Source organism: Atractosteus spatula, chromosome 5 (assembly GCF_055471065.1).
Source record: "Atractosteus spatula isolate fAtrSpa1 chromosome 5, fAtrSpa1.hap1, whole genome shotgun sequence".
Taxonomy (NCBI): domain Eukaryota; kingdom Metazoa; phylum Chordata; class Actinopteri; order Semionotiformes; family Lepisosteidae; genus Atractosteus; species Atractosteus spatula.
In genome coordinates this window covers 3,548,687-3,567,647 of record NC_142710.1, presented here as the reverse complement: position 1 = coordinate 3,567,647, position 18,961 = coordinate 3,548,687, and the positions used below count along the sequence as shown (strand labels likewise).

Genomic DNA, 18,961 nt, shown 5'->3' with positions numbered 1-18,961 from the left:
GGAAAGAATCTGCTCCTGGAAGGCCAGAAGGTTTCTTGATCTTCCTCTACCCGGGAACACTTCATTGCTTAATAGAGTAGAGAGACCTTGAACAACTGTTGGACAGCGCCCCCTGGGGACCAGAGCTACAACAACGCTCGGAGAACATGCAATCTCCGACTGAGCAGACACCCAGGTCTCAAACCCAGGGTCCTGGAGGCATGAGGGGGCTGTTCCTTGCTCCACGCCCCCAGTCCTGTTCCTGTTGCTCCTGTGAGAAGGAGAAGCAATAGTAGGAGCAGCAGTAATGCTGCAGAAGGAACAATAAGGAGAGCGAAAAAGGTCATTTTAATTCGAATCATGATCAATCAAGCAGGCAGTCAGGGATACAGGACGTCCTTACCTGCAGCTGTAGCAGCAATGAGTCTCCGAAAGCGCAGAATTGTCCGCTCAACGTCCAAATCCCTTTTCCTGTGGCGCACAGTTCCAGCCTGCTTGCTTTAACTGCAGACGAGCCCCCAGCTCATTCTCCGAAGCACAGTCTGAGAGTAGTGAGGAAAAGATAAACAGCCTCTCTTTCCCGAGAGTAGGAGGCGTCTCGTGTCCTGATTCAGGCTGTAGCTGCCCACAGGAAAGGGACGCGGGCTCGAGCTTCCCCGGGCAAAGAGAGTGGAGCCGCAGCCGAGCCGCGAGAATCTCTGCAAGGCGGGCGGGGAGTGGACAGACCACAACTTGCGGCAGACTCAGCCCCCTGCGTGCCCCCCAAAGACAGGGTTCTCACCAGCGGGCTGTGTGGGGCTGTCTGGCCTGCCAAGGAAAATGTCACACCAGCGATCTGGAGAGGAGCTCGGGGACACATTGCTCAGAGTTTCTCCCTTTTTAGGGAAAGGCTGGGAAAGACTCGAGCGATTTGAAAGGAACGATCAGAAAGCATGGATTGTCTTCAGGATTTTTATATGCAGTCCTTGTCAATGGGAACAGGACACACAGCTCAGTCTCCATTGACAAGGACAGGACACACAGCTCAGTCCTCATTGACATCCTGTGGTCTGATGACAGACAGACCACAGGATAAAATAATTTCAGATGTGCCTTTTTAAACAGATTCTTGAACATTTATGGGCGTTATTAGACAGTATGGAAGCAGGTAAAAACTCGTGTTGCTCTCAATGTGTATCTTGCTCTACTGAACGGACTATCCGTCGTTAGAAACCTGATAGACATCCCCTAAATAACTGATTCTGTAGCTGTTAGTAATGGACGCGGAGGAGCAGCAGCAGCAGCAGCAGTAGCACAGACAACTGGAAACGTTTTCACACGCGTTTCTGAAACGAATCGAAATAATAACGGGAAGTATAACTTTAGCCGTAAGAGGAAACGTCTCCTGACAGGAAACAGGGTTCGATTCCCCGACGGGGAGGTACATTGTTTTCCTCAGAAAACTTACATGATTTTCCTTTTCCCACTAATCTGACTGCTCTTCCAAACGGGCCGCCCGTCACCTATTAAAATATGTTTGTCGTAGAAACATATTTCGTTGTTGTGCTCTTTTCTTTTGCACTCTTAACATATCATCAGGAAAAAAAAAGGTCCTGTCAGAAGTGGGATTCGAACCCACGCCTCCAGGGGAGACTGCGACCTGAACGCAGCGCCTTAGACCGCTCGGCCATCCTGACGTGTTGCTGCATCACATTGGTGTTCAACACACCGCGTTCTTGTTTGGTGCGGGTTTCGTTTCTGTTGTATAACACTATAACTTCGGCCCACTTCATTGTTTGTCCTTTAAAAGAGGTTGTAATCTTTCTCTGTTTCACTATCTGTGTGAGGAAACGTGAAGCGGTTTTGGAAGAACACCGCAACTGCAGAACCTGGCCTTACTAACGCCACGATGTTGACCGGTCGGAGCTGAGCTTGGCTCCCGGATAGACCCGGAGAGTGTGTTTATCTGTCCCCCAAAAGACTGCAATCACTGTTAGCTCCACTAGAGGGCAGCAGAGCACAGTTCCTACATTATTCCCCATAAGAGAAGCGAGCCGTCTTTGGGGAGAAAGTTAAGGAGTGTGCGATGCATTTTCTGACAGTAGGAAAGACTGCCCCCACAGTGTCATTCCCAGCAGCTAAGTTACAGAACAGGGTTTCACTCCTCCTGTGAGCTTCATTCTTTTCAGTGAGCTCATCGCTTGTGGAAATCGCGCCACCTTTCCTCGCTTTTAAATCTTTGAACAGACCCCTCTCCGCCGGAACGTGTGTGTGAGTCCGACACGGCTCCCGTTTATCAGCTGTACGTAGCATAATACATTTCACCGTGGAAATAAAGATCATGCGATTTGGGGAAAAGGAAAAAGGGATTCCGTGGCCCGTACGGGGATCGAACCCGCGACCTTGGCGTTATTAGCACCACGCTCTAACCAACTGAGCTAACCGGCCCCTTTGCTAGAGCCTTTTCTCTATAGTGTGTAAAGGTAATGAAAAAAGTACTGTCTCCTTCTCAAAAAAAAAACATATTGTATTCAGATCCAAGTTGGTTATTTATTACTCTTTTCTTACTCGCATGGACACCATAGACACTCCAGTACATGAACACTACACTGAGAGAGAGGGGTTAATACAGACACACTGACTGACTGGACACTCCAGTACATTAACACTGCACTGAGAGAGAGGGGTTAATACAGACACACTGACTGACTGGACACTCCAGTACATTAACACTGCACTGAGAGAGAGGGGTTAATACAGACACACTGACTGGACACTCCAGTACATTAACACTGCACTGAGAGAGAGGGGTTCATACAGACACACCGACTGGACACTCCAGTACATTAACACTACACTGAGAGAGAGGGGTTCATACAGACACACCGACTGGACACTCCAGTACATTAACACTACACTGAGAGAGAGGGGTTCATACAGACACACTGACTGACTGGACACTCCAGTACATTAACACTGCACTGAGAGAGAGGGGTTCATACAGACACACTGACTGACTGGAAACTCCAGTACATTAACACTGCACTGAGAGAGAGAGGGGTTCATACAGACCCACTCAATTCAGTCACTGCCAAAGACACTTTGAAAAATATTTGTGTTTCTTTCTGACTGTTTAGGGAGAAGATTTCACTCCATATGTGGTTAACTAATAATTCTGTAGATCAGTCTGATTCCCATCTGCTCTCTTAAACTCCATATTAAGCTAGAAACAGTGTTTAACAGTATTTTGTTACAGATACACGAGTGAGGTTACTTTATTGACTCCTAAGAAGTTTTTTTTCTATCAAACAGTCAACCCTCCCTCTAGTCTTTAAAAGATTTAGGTGAACCAGAATCAGTTAAGCCTCTGAAAATCAATATTATGTTCACAAATATCATAATACTCTGTATTACTGGTCTGCTATATATATACTGTATAATTGAAGCTAAATGAAATAAAAGGCTTTTTTCTGGTTGTGATTTAACATTCTGCTTTATTTAGTACTTAGGAAAAGCCAACAACATTCCATTTTCTCAAGTCCATCACAGATACAGGTGCATAATTAATTAAGGACTGATTAATATTACGAAAGTAGCATATTAACTCACACAGGCTTGAGGAAGGAAAATGAGACACAGGACTATATTCAGTATACAAGTAAACAAGCACAGTAACTAGACCTTGAGCTATAAATGTCTGAATGAGCAGTGCAACACAGACCTGAGGGCACCAGTGTGAACCACATGGAAGTGCATAAAACTGAGAGCAGGAGGCACCTCCTTACACAGAGGGTGGTAGGGGTGTGGAACAAGCTGCCCAGCCATGTTGTTGAAGCCGGATACTCTGGGTTCTCTCAAGACACAGCTGGATGAGTCCTGTTTAATCTGCATTTAAGACTGTTCTAATTGGATAGGACTGTAATTGAAAGCCCATGGGAGGGCTTTATGTGAAAACCTCCCACGGGTTCCAGTATAAAATGTTCATGTTCTGGTCACTCGAGAGGAGCAAGTGCTTAGGACGTGGTGTGGTGGATGAATAGCGCAGAGTAAGATGACAATGAAAACCTGTGGGTGACGTGGTTCATATGGCGTTTCAAACTTGTGGTAGTTTTTCATCTCCTGCTGTCTGTTTCTTCATCTTCCTTGATCAAGAAGTGCATCGCATATGACGTTCTGCCAGACTTCATATACAGAAAACGACACAGAAGTATACAACATACAAGACCACCAGGTTTCGTAACAGCTTCTTCCCCCCCAGGCAGTAAGACAGCTAAATAGCCAACCACAGCAGGCGCCCAGAATGCAGTTACCCAAACGGCCGCTGGCGAATAGCAACCTACAGGACTTCAACTGACGGTGCACCAGTGCCCTCCAGTCACTTGCACTCTCAGGACACATATGAAGAGCACTAAATACCTCCTGTCCTTGTGTTATTTTCGCACAATCTGTAAATTGTTGTCACGATCGGAATCCCTCCTCTAGAGGGCGCTCTGGCCCTTTCGTATTTTAGTTGATTATGTGCACCTGCCCCCTGTTTGGTCTGTCATTATTTAAGCCTGGCGCTCTCACTATTCCTGGCTCAGTACTGGGAGATGGATGCCCGGAAGCCCGCCTACCAGCGGGTCCCGGAGAGATCCGACGGCATAGGCTTCATCACGGCATCCTGACCGTCTGAGTCCGGGTCTCGGAGCGCCTGGCCTCGTTACCCTGGTTTTATTCCCCATTCCGGATCCAGTTCCGGATTTTAACCTTGTTTGTCTCGTCTTGGATGGATCACCTGGTTTTGGACTTCGGACTGCGCCCTGGATTTTCCCCCTTGGACTGTCAGAACTTGTTCGCCTGTGCCACGACCCCCGAGCACCGGATCACCATCTTCACGCCCCCCTGTCTGTCCACTCTTCCTGATCCTCTACGTCTCTCCCCCTGTTGTCCTTCTCCACTTACTTCCGGAATATACTGTCTGCATAGGGTCCTGAACTACTCCTTGCGGGAGCCTGGACCGGCTCCTGTTACAATTGTATGGTAAATTGCAATTGTGTAATTTATCGCATCCTAATGTTAATCTAATCCCTATAAATTCCTGTCCTTCTACTCTTCTATCCCTCTTAACGAGCTCGCGGACAAAGCATTTAATTGCCGACGACACCGCTGTATGCTGTACTGTTTGTGCATTGATAAATAAACCTTGATTGATGATTGACTCCAGATATTGTCTTCTAGCTCAAATAATTTTTTTCCAATCAAGATACTCTAATTTTTACTCTTTAATCTAATTAGTACAGGGTATATCTCTCATTGTTTATTGGGATGCTAATTAATAAGGATTCGTGACATGGGATTTAGAAAAGACCGGCTGGAAGTGAGGGACTGTTATAAAACAAGAGAGCAGAGGAGAGAAAACGGTACAACCCAATACTTGCAACTGTGACTCAGGAGTAGCCTTGGGGTCCAACTCCTTACAGCCAGCCTGCTGTTTCCCAGACAGAGGGTAAATGCGCAAGCAGTGAACCTTGTATGACGATATTCACTTCAGCCTTCGCCATTGTGAATCGTTCTCACAGGCGTCTCGTCTTCGACTAAAATGGAAAACGGGTCGGGTGACGGACATTTTCGGTGGAATTCTTCGACAATGAAATATGGGAGACCCCTTCTCGGAGGAGGTGTGTGTAACGGAACACTTTGGAGTAAGTGGCGTCCTCGCCTGCTGCCGCAGAGGAATAGGAGTAGCAAAAGAAAATCAGCCTGTACATGCCAGCAAATATTCCCAGGAGGAGGATCATCAAGCGCCGAATCCTTTTCTTCTCCTCCTCCGGGACAGCGACTGCTCTCCCCACGGCTCTGCGGATCTCAGCACAGGACAGAACGAGGACCAGCAGCGGCAGAGGAAAGATAATGACCAAAAACAGCCAGTAGGAAATGGAAGAATAGAAAAGTTCCCCCACCATGAAGCCGACGGCGAGAACCCAGACACTCAGGGAAATGAGGACCGCGGACTTGGGACTCCGGTGATACCGGTACCAGAGAGGATGGGCCAGGGCTACGTACCTCTCGAGGGAGATGCACAGCAGGAATCCCACTCCTGCCACCACGCAGACGGTGTATGTCATAATGCCCGCAGCGCAATGACTGGGGCACTTGTTGTTGCTGGTGGAGTTGATGAACAGGGGCAGGATGGCAATCCGGGTCACATCCGACAGGAGCAGGTTGATGACGTAGACGGGGAGGGGGAAGTCGGTCTTGACCAGGCGGAACAGCCCGTAAAGAGCCAGGAAATTGATGGGTAGCCCGACAACAAAGAAGCAGCTGTACGTCACCAGATGGAAGGTCTTCATTTTCAATAATTTGTGATCATCTGTAGAGTTTCCTTTGGTGGTGTTGGAGAAGTTCAAGCTGTCCATTTTAAGGGTTGAGTGTTGAAGTGTCTGTCCTGTCCTTGTCAATGGGGACTGAGCTGTGTGTCCTGTCCTTGTTAATGGTTCTATTTTGCCCCCTAGTCATATTAGATACCCTGGAGGGGAGAGCCAGGAGTGAGTTTGCTCATTACTTTGGGGACTGAGCTGTGTGTCCTGACCTTGTCAATGGAGTCTAACCTGTGTGTCCTGTCCTTGTCAATGTGGACTGAGCTGTGTCTCCTGTCATTGTTAATGGAGACTGAGCTGTGTGTCCTGACCTTGTCAATGGAGTCTAACCTGTGTGTCCTGTCCTTGTCAATGTGGACTGAGCTGTGTCTCCTGTCATTGTTAATGGAGACTGAGCTGTGTGTCCTGTCCTTGTCAATGGAGACAGAACTGTGTTTCCTATCCTTGTCAATTGGGACTGAGGTGTGTGTCCTGTCCTTTTCAATGAGGATCTTGGCCTGTCCAGCAGTGCAGTGCTTCTTCCTACTGCTCTCTGGTCATTCCCCTTCTCAGAAGGTGAGATTCACCATCTTTTCTTACAGAACCAATTTTCACCAAGACCTTGAAACGTGCAAGAGGAGAGAGACACACTCAATACTAATAAGTCATCACTTCCCAAAGGCCTGGAACAGTTTACCTGTGATCACTTACACAGGTGGAGTGTTCAATTAAGACATGAGGATATCCCTGGGAGCAAGAATCACACCATCCTTCACCTCCAGAACCAGCGCTCCCCTCACTGAAATACCACTGTCTCAGTAGAGCAATTGCTTGAACAAGTGCTCCTTCTCTTTAAATGACAGGTGGTTTCGGGGACCCTATGAGAATAGCTGGACTGGGGCTTCCCAGGTTCAGAGCCAGATTGAGATTGAGACTTTCAATGCTTCAGAGTTCTTCTATATTTATTGTCATGCTCATGCCCATATCTTTAGAAGGAATTAACTGCAATTTGTACACTGTGCTCATGGAATTGTAAGACATAACTGTATGTTAGCTGGCTTTGCCGCTGTTACCTGGTTCTATTTTACCCCCCTAGTCATATTAGATACCCCGGAGAGGAGAGCCAGGAGTGAGTTTGCTCATTACTTTGAGCACTATGGGGGGTATAATCTGTCTGGTCAAGTTGGCTATCTGTCTTTTCAAAAATCTCCTAGTCCCTTTGGCGTCTCATCCTCTGATGAGATTGTTTTATAGGCCTGTGGGCTCATCAGTCATTTCCCCTCCTGAGACAACCAGCTGCAGCCATTGAAAGTCTCCCTGGATCTCCGAGACCTGCTGTCTTCGGTAGATTTCAGGCAGCAGGTCGCAGAAGGCAGCAGGTCTCTAGAGACTGGGGGAGATTTTCCCTGCCCTGCATTAGAGAGAGCTGTTTGTCCTCACTGAGCTGCCGGAGTCAATCCCAGATCAGGTTTGGCTCAGAGCACACAACTGCACTGCTTCCGTTCAGGTGCGACACCCATTTCATCCCAAACTGTGCCTCTTCTGTTTGGGAAGAGGGAGGAACCAGAAGCACACGGAAAGAATCTGCTCCTGGAAGGCCAGAAGGTTTCTTGATCTTCCTCTACCCGGGAACACTTCATTGCTTAATAGAGTAGAGAGACCTTGAACAACTGTTGGACAGCGCCCCCTGGGGACCAGGGCTACAACAACGCTCGGAGAACATGCAATCTCCGACTGAGCAGACACCCAGGTCTCAAACCCAGGGTCCTGGAGGCATGAGGGGGCTGTTCCTTGCTCCACGCCCCCAGTCCTGTTCCTGTTGCTCCTGTGAGAAGGAGAAGCAATAGTAGGAGCAGCAGTAATGCTGCAGAAGGAACAATAAGGAGAGCGAAAAAGGTCATTTTAATTCGAATCATGATCAATCAAGCAGGCAGTCAGGGATACAGGACGTCCTTACCTGCAGCTGTAGCAGCAATGAGTCTCCGAAAGCGCAGAATTGTCCGCTCAACGTCCAAATCCCTTTTCCTGTGGCGCACAGTTCCAGCCTGCTTGCTTTAACTGCAGACGAGCCCCCAGCTCATTCTCCGAAGCACAGTCTGAGAGTAGTGAGGAAAAGATAAACAGCCTCTCTTTCCCGAGAGAAGGAGGCGTCTCGTGTCCTGATTCAGGCTGTAGCTGCCCACAGGAAAGGGACGCGGGCTCGAGCTTCCCCGGGCAAAGAGAGTGGAGCCGCAGCCGAGCCGCGAGAATCTCTGCAAGGCGGGCGGGGAGTGGACAGACCACAACTTGCGGCAGACTCAGCCCCCTGCGTGCCCCCCAAAGACAGGGTTCTCACCAGCGGGCTGTGTGGGGCTGTCTGGCCTGCCAAGGAAAATTTCACACCAGCAATCTGGAGAGGAGCTCGGGGACACATTGCTCAGAGTTTCTCCCTTTTTAGGGAAAGGCTGGGAAAGACTCGAGCGATTTGAAAGGAACGATCAGAAAGCATGGATTGTCTTCAGGATTTTTATATGCAGTCCTTGTCAATGGGAACAGGACACACAGCTCAGTCTCCATTGACAAGGACAGGACACACAGCTCAGTCCTCATTGACATCCTGTGGTCTGATGACAGACAGACCACAGGATAAAATAATTTCAGATGTGCCTTTTTAAACAGATTCTTGAACATTTATGGGCGTTATTAGACAGTGGGAAGCAGGTAAAAACTCGTGTTGCTCTCAATGTGTATCGTGCTCTACTGAACGGACTATCCGTCGTTAGAAACCTGATAGACATCCCCTAAATAACTGATTCTGTAGCTGTTAGTAATGTACGCGGAGGAGCAGCAGCAGCAGCAGCAGTAGCACAGACAACTGGAAACGTTTTCACACGCGTTTCTGAAACGAATCGAAATAATAACGGGAAGTATAACTTTAGCCGTAAGAGGAAACGTCTCCTGACAGGAAACAGGGTTCGATTCCCCGACGGGGAGGTACATTGTTTTCCTCAGAAAACTTACATGATTTTCCTTTTCCCACTAATCTGACTGCTCTTCCAAACGGGCCGCCCGTCACCTATTAAAATATGTTTGTCGTAGAAACATATTTCGTTGTTGTGCTCTGTTCTTTTGCACTCTTAATATATCATCAGAAAAAAAAAAGGTACTGTCAGAAGTGGGATTCGAACCCAAGCCTCCAGGGGAGACTGCGACCTGAACGCAGCGCCTTAGACTGCTCGGCCATCCTGACATGTTGCTTCACCACATTGGTGTTCAAGACACCGCGTTCTTGTTTGGTGCGGGTTTCGTTTCTGTTGTATAACACTATAACTTCGGCCCACTTCATTGTTTGTCCTTTAAAAGAGGTTGTAATCTTTCTCTGTTTCACTATCTGTGTGAGGAAACGTGAAGCGGTTTTGGAAGAACACCGCAACTGCAGAACCTGGCCTTACTAACGCCACGATGTTGACCGGTCGGAGCTGAGCTTGGCTCCCGGATAGACCCGGAGAGTGTGTTTATCTGTCCCCCAAAAGACTGCAATCACTGTTAGCTCCACTAGAGGGCAGCAGAGCACAGTTCCTACATTATTCCCCATAAGAGAAGCGAGCCGTCTTTGGGGAGAAAGTTAAGGAGTGTGCGATGCATTTTCTGACAGTAGGAAAGACTGCCCCCACAGTGTCATTCCCAGCAGCTAAGTTACAGAACAGGGTTTCACTCCTCCTGTGAGCTTCATTCTTTTCAGTGAGCTCATCGCTTGTGGAAATCGCGCCACCTTTCCTCGCTTTTAAATCTTTGAACAGACCCCTCTCCGCCGGAACGTGTGTGTGAGTCCGACACGGCTCCCGTTTATCAGCTGTACGTAGCATAATACATTTCACCGTGGAAATAAAGATCATGCGATTTGGGGAAAAGGAAAAAGGGATTCCGTGGCCCGTACGGGGATCGAACCCGCGACCTTGGCGTTATTAGCACCACGCTCTAACCAACTGAGCTAACCGGCCCCTTTGCTAGAGCCTCCATTGAGCAGCTAACGAGGCCTCAGCGGATTATTACTGAAGAACTTTAAATGCTGATTCGTTCAGCCTGCGTTGAGACGAGGAAGTTATTCGACGATCTAACACGGTTTCGAGTGACACAAACTATCTGTCCTGCTGAACCGTATTTCTCCAGAAGCCGGTTCAGAACACGAGGATACTCGGTCAAACGAAAACGGAAGTTAGGTGTGGCTTTGTAGGGAAAGACAATCTCTGAGAGACACAGCACTTCCAGCACAAGGCGCCTCGATGAGAGAGGTCTCTTCCTCGGTTTGAGTGTATAAACATGAACAGAGACAGTACTGTCCCATGATTCAGAGGCCGTTGTCTCTTCTATCTACTTAATGCGACGTGTGCTTTTATCTTTAAAAAGGGGGACGGATTTTCTTTTTCTCTATAGTGTGTAAAGGTAATGAAAAAAGTACTGTCTCCTTCTCGAAAAAAAACATATTGTATTCAGATCCAAGTTGGTTATTTATTACTCTTTTCTTACTCGCATGGACACCATAGACACTCCAGTACATGAACACTACACTGAGAGAGAGGGGTTAATACAGACACACTGACTGACTGGACACTCCAGTACATTAACACTGCACTGAGAGAGAGGGGTTAATACAGACACACTGACTGACTGGACACTCCAGTACATTAACACTGCACTGAGAGAGAGGGGTTAATACAGACACACTGACTGGACACTCCAGTATATTAACACTGCACTGAGAGAGAGGGGTTCATACAGACACACCGACTGGACACTCCAGTACATTAACACTACACTGAGAGAGAGGGGTTCATACAGACACACCGACTGGACACTCCAGTACATTAACACTACACTGAGAGAGAGGGGTTCATACAGACACACTGACTGACTGGACACTCCAGTACATTAACACTGCACTGAGAGAGAGGGGTTCATACAGACACACTGACTGACTGGAAACTCCAGTACATTAACACTGCACTGAGAGAGAGAGGGGTTCATACAGACCCACTCAATTCAGTCACTGCCAAAGACACTTTGAAAAATATTTGTGTTTCTTTCTGACTGTTTAGGGAGAAGATTTCACTCCATATGTGGTTAACTAATAATTCTGTAGATCAGTCTGATTCCCATCTGCTCTCTTAAACTCCATATTAAGCTAGAAACAGTGTTTAACAGTATTTTGTTACAGATACACGAGTGAGGTTACTTTATTGACTCCTAAGAAGTTTTTTTTCTATCAAACAGTCAACCCTCCCTCTAGTCTTTAAAAGATTTAGGTGAACCAGAATCAGTTAAGCCTCTGAAAATCAATATTATGTTCACAAATATCATAATACTCTGTATTACTGGTCTGCTATATATATACTGTATAATTGAAGCTAAATGAAATAAAAGGCTTTTTTCTGGTTGTGATTTAACATTCTGCTTTATTTAGTACTTAGGAAAAGCCAACAACATTCCATTTTCTCAAGTCCATCACAGATACAGGTGCATAATTAATTAAGGACTGATTAATATTATGAAAGTAGCATATTAACTCACACAGGCTTGAGGAAGGAAAATGAGACACAGGACTATATTCAGTATACAAGTAAACAAGCACAGTAACTAGACCTTGAGCTATAAATGTCTGAATGAGCAGTGCAACACAGACCTGAGGGCACCAGTGTGAACCACATGGAAGTGCATAAAACTGAGAGCAGGAGGCACCTCCTTACACAGAGGGTGGTAGGGGTGTGGAACAAGCTGCCCAGCCATGTTGTTGAAGCCGGATACTCTGGGTTCTCTCAAGACACAGCTGGATGAGTCCTGTTTAATCTGCATTTAAGACTGTTCTAATTGGATAGGACTGTAATTGAAAGCCCATGGGAGGGCTTTATGTGAAAACCTCCCACGGGTTCCAGTATAAAATGTTCATGTTCTGGTCACTCGAGAGGAGCAAGTGCTTAGGACGTGGTGTGGTGGATGAATAGCGCAGAGTAAGATGACAATGAAAACCTGTGGGTGACGTGGTTCATATGGCGTTTCAAACTTGTGGTAGTTTTTCATCTCCTGCTGTCTGTTTCTTCATCTTCCTTGATCAAGAAGTGCATCGCATATGACGTTCTGCCAGACTTCATATACAGAAAACGACACAGAAGTATACAACATACAAGACCACCAGGTTTCGTAACAGCTTCTTCCCCCCCAGGCAGTAAGACAGCTAAATAGCCAACCACAGCAGGCGCCCAGAATGCAGTTACCCAAACGGCCGCTGGCGAACAGGCAACCTACAGGACTTCAACTGACGGTGCACCAGTGCCCTCCAGTCACTTGCACTCTCAGGACACATATGAAGAGCACTAAATACCTCCTGTCCTTGTGTTATTTTCGCACAATCTGTAAATTGTTGTCACGATCGGAATCCCTCCTCTAGAGGGCGCTCTGGCCCTTTCGTATTTTAGTTGATTATGTGCACCTGCCCCCTGTTTGGTCTGTCATTATTTAAGCCTGGCGCTCTCGCTATTCCTGGCTCAGTACTGGGAGATGGATGCCCGGAAGCCCGCCTACCAGCGGGTCCCGGAGAGATCCGACGGCATAGGCTTCATCACGGCATCCTGACCGTCTGAGTCCGGGTCTCGGAGCGCCTGGCCTCGTTACCCTGGTTTTATTCCCCATTCCGGATCCCGTTCCGGATTTTAACCTTGTTTGTCTCGTCTTGGATGGATCACCTGGTTTTGGACTTCGGACTGCGCCCTGGATTTTCCCCCTTGGACTGTCAGAACTTGTTCGCCTGTGCCACGACCCCCGAGCACCGGATCACCATCGTCACGCCCCCCTGTCTGTCCACTCTTCCTGATCCTCTACGTCTCTCCCCCTGTTGTCCTTCTCCACTTACTTCCGGATTATACTGTCTGCATAGGGTCCTGAACTACTCCTTGCGGGAGCCTGGACCGGCTCCTGTTACAATTGTATGGTAAATTGCAATTGTGTAATTTATCGTATCCTAATGTTAATCTAATCCCTATAAATTCCTGTCCTTCTACTCTTCTATCCCTCTTAACGAGCTCGCGGACAAAGCATTTAATTGCCGACGACACCGCTGTATGCTGTACTGTTTGTGCATTGATAAATAAACCTTGATTGATGATTGACTCCAGATATTGTCTTCTAGCTCAAATAATTTTTTTCCAATCAAGATACTCTAATTTTTACTCTTTAATCTAATTAGTACAGGGTATATCTCTCATTGTTTATTGGGATGCTAATTAATAAGGATTCGTGACATGGGATTTAGAAAAGACCGGCTGGAAGTGAGGGACTGTTATAAAACAAGAGAGCAGAGGAGAGAAAACGGTACAACCCAATACTTGCAACTGTGACTCAGGAGTAGCCTTGGGGTCCAACTCCTTACAGCCAGCCTGCTGTTTCCCAGACAGAGGGTAAATGCGCAAGCAGTGAACCTTGTATGACGATATTCACTTCAGCCTTCGCCATTGTGAATCGTTCTCACAGGCGTCTCGTCTTCGACTAAAATGGAAAACGGGTCGGGTGACGGACATTTTCGGTGGAATTCTTCGACAATGAAATATGGGAGACCCCTTCTCGGAGGAGGTGTGTGTAACGGAACACTTTGGAGTAAGTGGCGTCCTCGCCTGCTGCCGCAGAGGAATAGGAGTAGCAAAAGAAAATCAGCCTGTACATGCCAACAAATATTCCCAGGAGGAGGATCATCAAGCGCCGAATCCTTTTCTTCTCCTCCTCCGGGACAGCGACTGCTCTCCCCACGGCTCTGCGGATCTCAGCACAGGACAGAACGAGGACCAGCAGCGGCAGAGGAAAGATAATGACCAAAAACAGCCAGTAGGAAATGGAAGAATAGAAAAGTTCCCCCACCATGAAGCCGACGGCGAGAACCCAGACACTCAGGGAAATGAGGACCGCGGACTTGGGACTCCGGTGATACCGGTACCAGAGAGGATGGGCCAGGGCTACGTACCTCTCGAGGGAGATGCACAGCAGGAATCCCACTCCTGCCACCACGCAGACGGTGTATGTCATAATGCCCGCAGCGCAATGACTGGGGCACTTGTTGTTGCTGGTGGAGTCGATGAACAGGGGCATGATGGCAATCCGGGTCACATCCGACAGGAGCAGGTTGATGACGTAGACGGGGAGGGGGAAGTCGGTCTTGACCAGGCGGAACAGCCCGTAAAGAGCCAGGAAATTGATGGGTAGCCCGACAACAAAGAAGCAGCTGTACGTCACCAGATGGAAGGTCTTCATTTTCAATAATTTGTGATCATCTGTAGAGTTTCCTTTGGTGGTGTTGGAGAAGTTCAAGCTGTCCATTTTAAGGGTTGAGTGTTGAAGTGTCTGTCCTGTCCTTGTCAATGGGGACTGAGCTGTGTGTCCTGTCCTTGTTAATGGTTCTATTTTGCCCCCTAGTCATATTAGATACCCTGGAGGGGAGAGCCAGGAGTGAGTTTGCTCATTACTTTGGGGACTGAGCTGTGTGTCCTGACCTTGTCAATGGAGTCTAACCTGTGTGTCCTGTCCTTGTCAATGTGGACTGAGCTGTGTCTCCTGTCATTGTTAATGGAGACTGAGCTGTGTGTCCTGACCTTGTCAATGGAGTCTAACCTGTGTGTCCTGTCCTTGTCAATGTGGACTGAGCTGTGTCTCCTGTCATTGTTAATGGAGACTGAGCTGTGTGTCCTGTCCTTGTCAATGGAGACAGAACTGTGTTTCCTATCCTTGTCAATTGGGACTGAGGTGTGTGTCCTGTCCTTGTCAATGAGGATCTTGGCCTGTCCAGCAGTGCAGTGCTTCTTCCTACTGCTCTCTGGTCATTCCCCTTCTCAGAAGGTGAGATTCACCATCTTTTCTTACAGAACCAATTTTCACCAAGACCTTGAAACCTGCAAGAGGAGAGAGACACACTCAATACTAATAAGTCATCACTTCCCAAAGGCCTGGAACAGTTTACCTGTGATCACTTACACAGGTGAAGTGTTCAATTAAGACATGAGGATATCCCTGGGAGCAAGAATCACACCATCCTTCACCTCCAGAACCAGCGCTCCCCTCACTGAAATACCACTGTCTCAGTAGAGCAATTGCTTGAACAAGTGCTCCTTCTCTTTAAATGACAGGTGGTTTCGGGGACCCTATGAGAATAGCTGGACTGGGGCTTCCCAGGTTCAGAGCCAGATTGAGATTGAGACTTTCAATGCTTCAGAGTTCTTCTATATTTATTGTCATGCTCATGCCCATATCTTTAGAAGGAATTAACTGCAATTTGTACACTGTGCTCATGGAATTGTAAGACATAACTGTATGTTAGCTGGCTTTGCCGCTGTTACCTGGTTCTATTTTACCCCCCTAGTAATATTAGATACCCCGGAGAGGAGAGCCAGGAGTGAGTTTGCTCATTACTTTGAGCACTATGGGGGGTATAATCTGTCTGGTCAAGTTGGCTATCTGTCTTTTCAAAAATCTCCTAGTCCCTTTGGCGTCTCATCCTCTGATGAGATTGTTTTATAGGCCTGTGGGCTCATCAGTCATTTCCCCTCCTGAGACAACCAGCTGCAGCCATTGAAAGTCTCCCTGGATCTCCGAGACCTGCTGTCTTCGGTAGATTTCAGGCAGCAGGTCGCAGAAGGCAGCAGGTCTCTAGAGACTGGGAGACATTTTCCCTGCCCTGCATTAGAGAGAGCTGTTTGTCCTCACTGAGCTGCCGGAGTCAATCCCAGATCAGGTTTGGCTCAGAGCACACAACTGCACTGCTTCTGTTCAGGTGCGACACCCATTTCATCCCAAACTGTGCCTCTTCTGTTTGGGAAGAGGGAGGAACCAGAAGCACACGGAAAGAATCTGCTCCTGGAAGGCCAGAAGGTTTCTTGATCTTCCTCTACCCGGGAACACTTCATTGCTTAATAGAGTAGAGAGACCTTGAACAACTGTTGGACAGCGCCCCCTGGGGACCAGAGCTACAACAACGCTCGGAGAACATGCAATCTCCGACTGAGCAGACACCCAGGTCTCAAACCCAGGGTCCTGGAGGCATGAGGGGGCTGTTCCTTGCTCCACGCCCCCAGTCCTGTTCCTGTTGCTCCTGTGAGAAGGAGAAGCAATAGTAGGAGCAGCAGTAATGCTGCAGAAGGAACAATAAGGAGAGCGAAAAAGGTCATTTTAATTCGAATCATAATCAATCAAGCAGGCAGTCAGGGATACAGGACGTCCTTACCTGCAGCTGTAGCAGCAATGAGTCTCCGAAAGCGCAGAATTGTCCGCTCAACGTCCAAATCCCTTTTCCTGTGGCGCACAGTTCCAGCCTGCTTGCTTTAACTGCAGACGAGCCCCCAGCTCATTCTCCGAAGCACAGTCTGAGAGTAGTGAGGAAAAGATAAACAGCCTCTCTTTCCCGAGAGTAGGAGGCGTCTCGTGTCCTGATTCAGGCTGTAGCTGCCCACAGGAAAGGGACGCGGGCTCGAGCTTCCCCGGGCAAAGAGAGTGGAGCCGCAGCCGAGCCGCGAGAATCTCTGCAAGGCGGGCGGGGAGTGGACAGACCACAACTTGCGGCAGACTCAGCCCCCTGCGTGCCCCCCAAAGACAGGGTTCTCACCAGCGGGCTGTGTGGGGCTGTCTGGCCTGCCAAGGAAAATGTCACACCAGCGATCTGGAGAGGAGCTCGGGGACACATTGCTCAGAGTTTCTCCCTTTTTAGGGAAAGGCTGGGAAAGACTCGAGCGATTTGAAAGGAACGATCAGAAAGCATGGATTGTCTTCAGGATTTTTATATGCAGTCCTTGTCAATGGGAACAGGACACACAGCTCAGTCTCCATTGACAAGGACAGGACACACAGCTCAGTCCTCATTGACATCCTGTGGTCTGATGACAGACAGACCACATGATAAAATAATTTCAGATGTGCCTTTTTAAACAGATTCTTGAACATTTATGGGCGTTATTAGACAGTGGGAAGCAGGTAAAAACTCGTGTTGCTCTCAATGTGTATCGTTCTCTACTGAACGGACTATCCGTCGTTAGAAACCTGATAGACATCCCCTAAATAACTGATTCTGTAGCTGTTAGTAATGTACGCGGAGGAGCAGCAGCAGCAGCAGCAGTAGCACAGACAACTGGAAACGTTTTCACACGCGTTTCTGAAACGAATCGAAATAATAACGGGAAGTATAACTTTAGCCGTAAGAGGAAACGTCTCCTGACAGGAAACAGGGTTCGATTCCCCGACGGGGAGGTACATTGTTTTCCTCAGAAAACTTACATGATTTTCCTTTTCCCACTAATCTGACTGCTCTTCCAAACGGGCCGCCCGTCACCTATTAAAATATGTTTGTCGTAGAAACATATTTCGTTGTTGTGCTCTGTTCTTTTGCACTCTTAATATATCATCAGAAAAAAAAAAGGTACTGTCAGAAGTGGGATTCGAACCCACGCCTCCAGGGGAGACTGCGACCTGAACGCAGCGCCTTAGACCGCTCGGCCATCCTGACATGTTGCTTCACCATATTGGTGTTCAAGACACCGCGTTCTTGTTTGGTGCGGGTTTCGTTTCTGTTGTATAACACTATAACTTCGGCCCACTTCATTGTTTGTCCTTTAAAAGAGGTTGTAATCTTTCTCTGTTTCACTATCTGTGTGAGGAAACGTGAAGCGGTTTTGGAAGAACACCGCAACTGCAGAACCTGGCCTTACTAACGCCACGATGTTGACCGGTCGGAGCTGAGCTTGGCTCCCGGATAGACCCGGAGAGTGTGTTTATCTGTCCCCCAAAAGACTGCAATCACTGTTAGCTCCACTAGAGGGCAGCAGAGCACAGTTCCTACATTATTCCCCATAAGAGAAGCGAGCCGTCTTTGGGGAGAAAGTTAAGGAGTGTGCGATGCATTTTCTGACAGTAGGAAAGACTGCCCCCACAGTGTCATTCCCAGCAGCTAAGTTACAGAACAGGGTTTCACTCCTCCTGTGAGCTTCATTCTTTTCAGTGAGCTCATCGCTTGTGGAAATCGCGCCACCTTTCCTCGCTTTTAAATCTTTGAACAGACCCCTCTCCGCCGGAACGTGTGTGTGAGTCCGACACGGCTCCCGTTTATCAGCTGTACGTAGCATAATACATTTCACCGTGGAAATAAAGATCATGCGATTTGGGGAAAAGGAAAAAGGGATTCCATGGCCCGTACGGGGATCGAACCCGCGACCTTGGCGTTATTAGCACCACGCTCTAACCAACTGAGCTAACCGGCCCCTTTGCTAGAGCCTCCATTGAGCAGCTAACGAGGCCTCAGCGGATTATTACTGAAGAACTTTAAGTGCTGATTCGCTCAGCCTGCGTTGAGACGAGGAAGTTATTCGACGATCTAACACGGTTTCGAGTGACACAAACTATCTGTCCTGCTGAACCGTATTTCTCCAGAAGCCGGTTCAGAACACGAGGATACTCGGTCAAACGAAAACGGAAGTTAGGTGTGGCTTTGTAGGGAAAGACAATCTCTGAGAGACACAGCACTTCCAGCACAAGGCGCCTCGATGAGAGAGGTCTCTTCCTCGGTTTGAGTGTATAAACATGAACAGAGACAGTACCGTCCCATGATTCAGAGGCCGTTGTCTCTTCTATCTACTTAATGCGACGTGTGCTTTTATCTTTAAAAAGGG

General features: G+C 47.9%; 2 protein-coding genes and 6 non-coding genes across 8 annotated transcripts; all 8 read right to left on the bottom strand.

The window, feature by feature from the left end:
* Nucleotides 1-1,572: 1,572 nt before the first annotated feature.
* On the bottom strand, nucleotides 1,573-1,655 carry trnal-cag (transfer RNA leucine (anticodon CAG)). Its single transcript has one exon. It is a non-coding gene; the product is annotated as a tRNA-Leu (tRNA).
* A 677-nt stretch (nucleotides 1,656-2,332) lies between these two features.
* On the bottom strand, nucleotides 2,333-2,406 carry trnai-aau (transfer RNA isoleucine (anticodon AAU)). Its single transcript has one exon. It is a non-coding gene; the product is annotated as a tRNA-Ile (tRNA).
* Nucleotides 2,407-5,534: 3,128 nt separating this feature from the next.
* LOC148833555 (G protein-coupled receptor 4-like) lies at nucleotides 5,535-6,356 on the bottom strand. The gene has a single exon (XM_088915165.1). The coding sequence runs from the start codon at nucleotides 6,354-6,356 to the stop codon at nucleotides 5,535-5,537; it is 822 nt and encodes a 273-aa protein (XP_088771291.1).
* A 3,086-nt stretch (nucleotides 6,357-9,442) lies between these two features.
* Nucleotides 9,443-9,525, bottom strand: trnal-cag (transfer RNA leucine (anticodon CAG)). Its single transcript has one exon. It is a non-coding gene; the product is annotated as a tRNA-Leu (tRNA).
* A 677-nt stretch (nucleotides 9,526-10,202) lies between these two features.
* On the bottom strand, nucleotides 10,203-10,276 carry trnai-aau (transfer RNA isoleucine (anticodon AAU)). Its single transcript has one exon. It is a non-coding gene; the product is annotated as a tRNA-Ile (tRNA).
* Nucleotides 10,277-13,811: 3,535 nt separating this feature from the next.
* Nucleotides 13,812-14,633, bottom strand: LOC148833552 (G protein-coupled receptor 4-like). The gene has a single exon (XM_088915164.1). The coding sequence runs from the start codon at nucleotides 14,631-14,633 to the stop codon at nucleotides 13,812-13,814; it is 822 nt and encodes a 273-aa protein (XP_088771290.1).
* A 3,086-nt stretch (nucleotides 14,634-17,719) lies between these two features.
* Nucleotides 17,720-17,802, bottom strand: trnal-cag (transfer RNA leucine (anticodon CAG)). Its single transcript has one exon. It is a non-coding gene; the product is annotated as a tRNA-Leu (tRNA).
* A 677-nt stretch (nucleotides 17,803-18,479) lies between these two features.
* trnai-aau (transfer RNA isoleucine (anticodon AAU)) lies at nucleotides 18,480-18,553 on the bottom strand. The gene has a single exon. It is a non-coding gene; the product is annotated as a tRNA-Ile (tRNA).
* Between the last annotated feature and the right edge of the window lie 408 nt (nucleotides 18,554-18,961).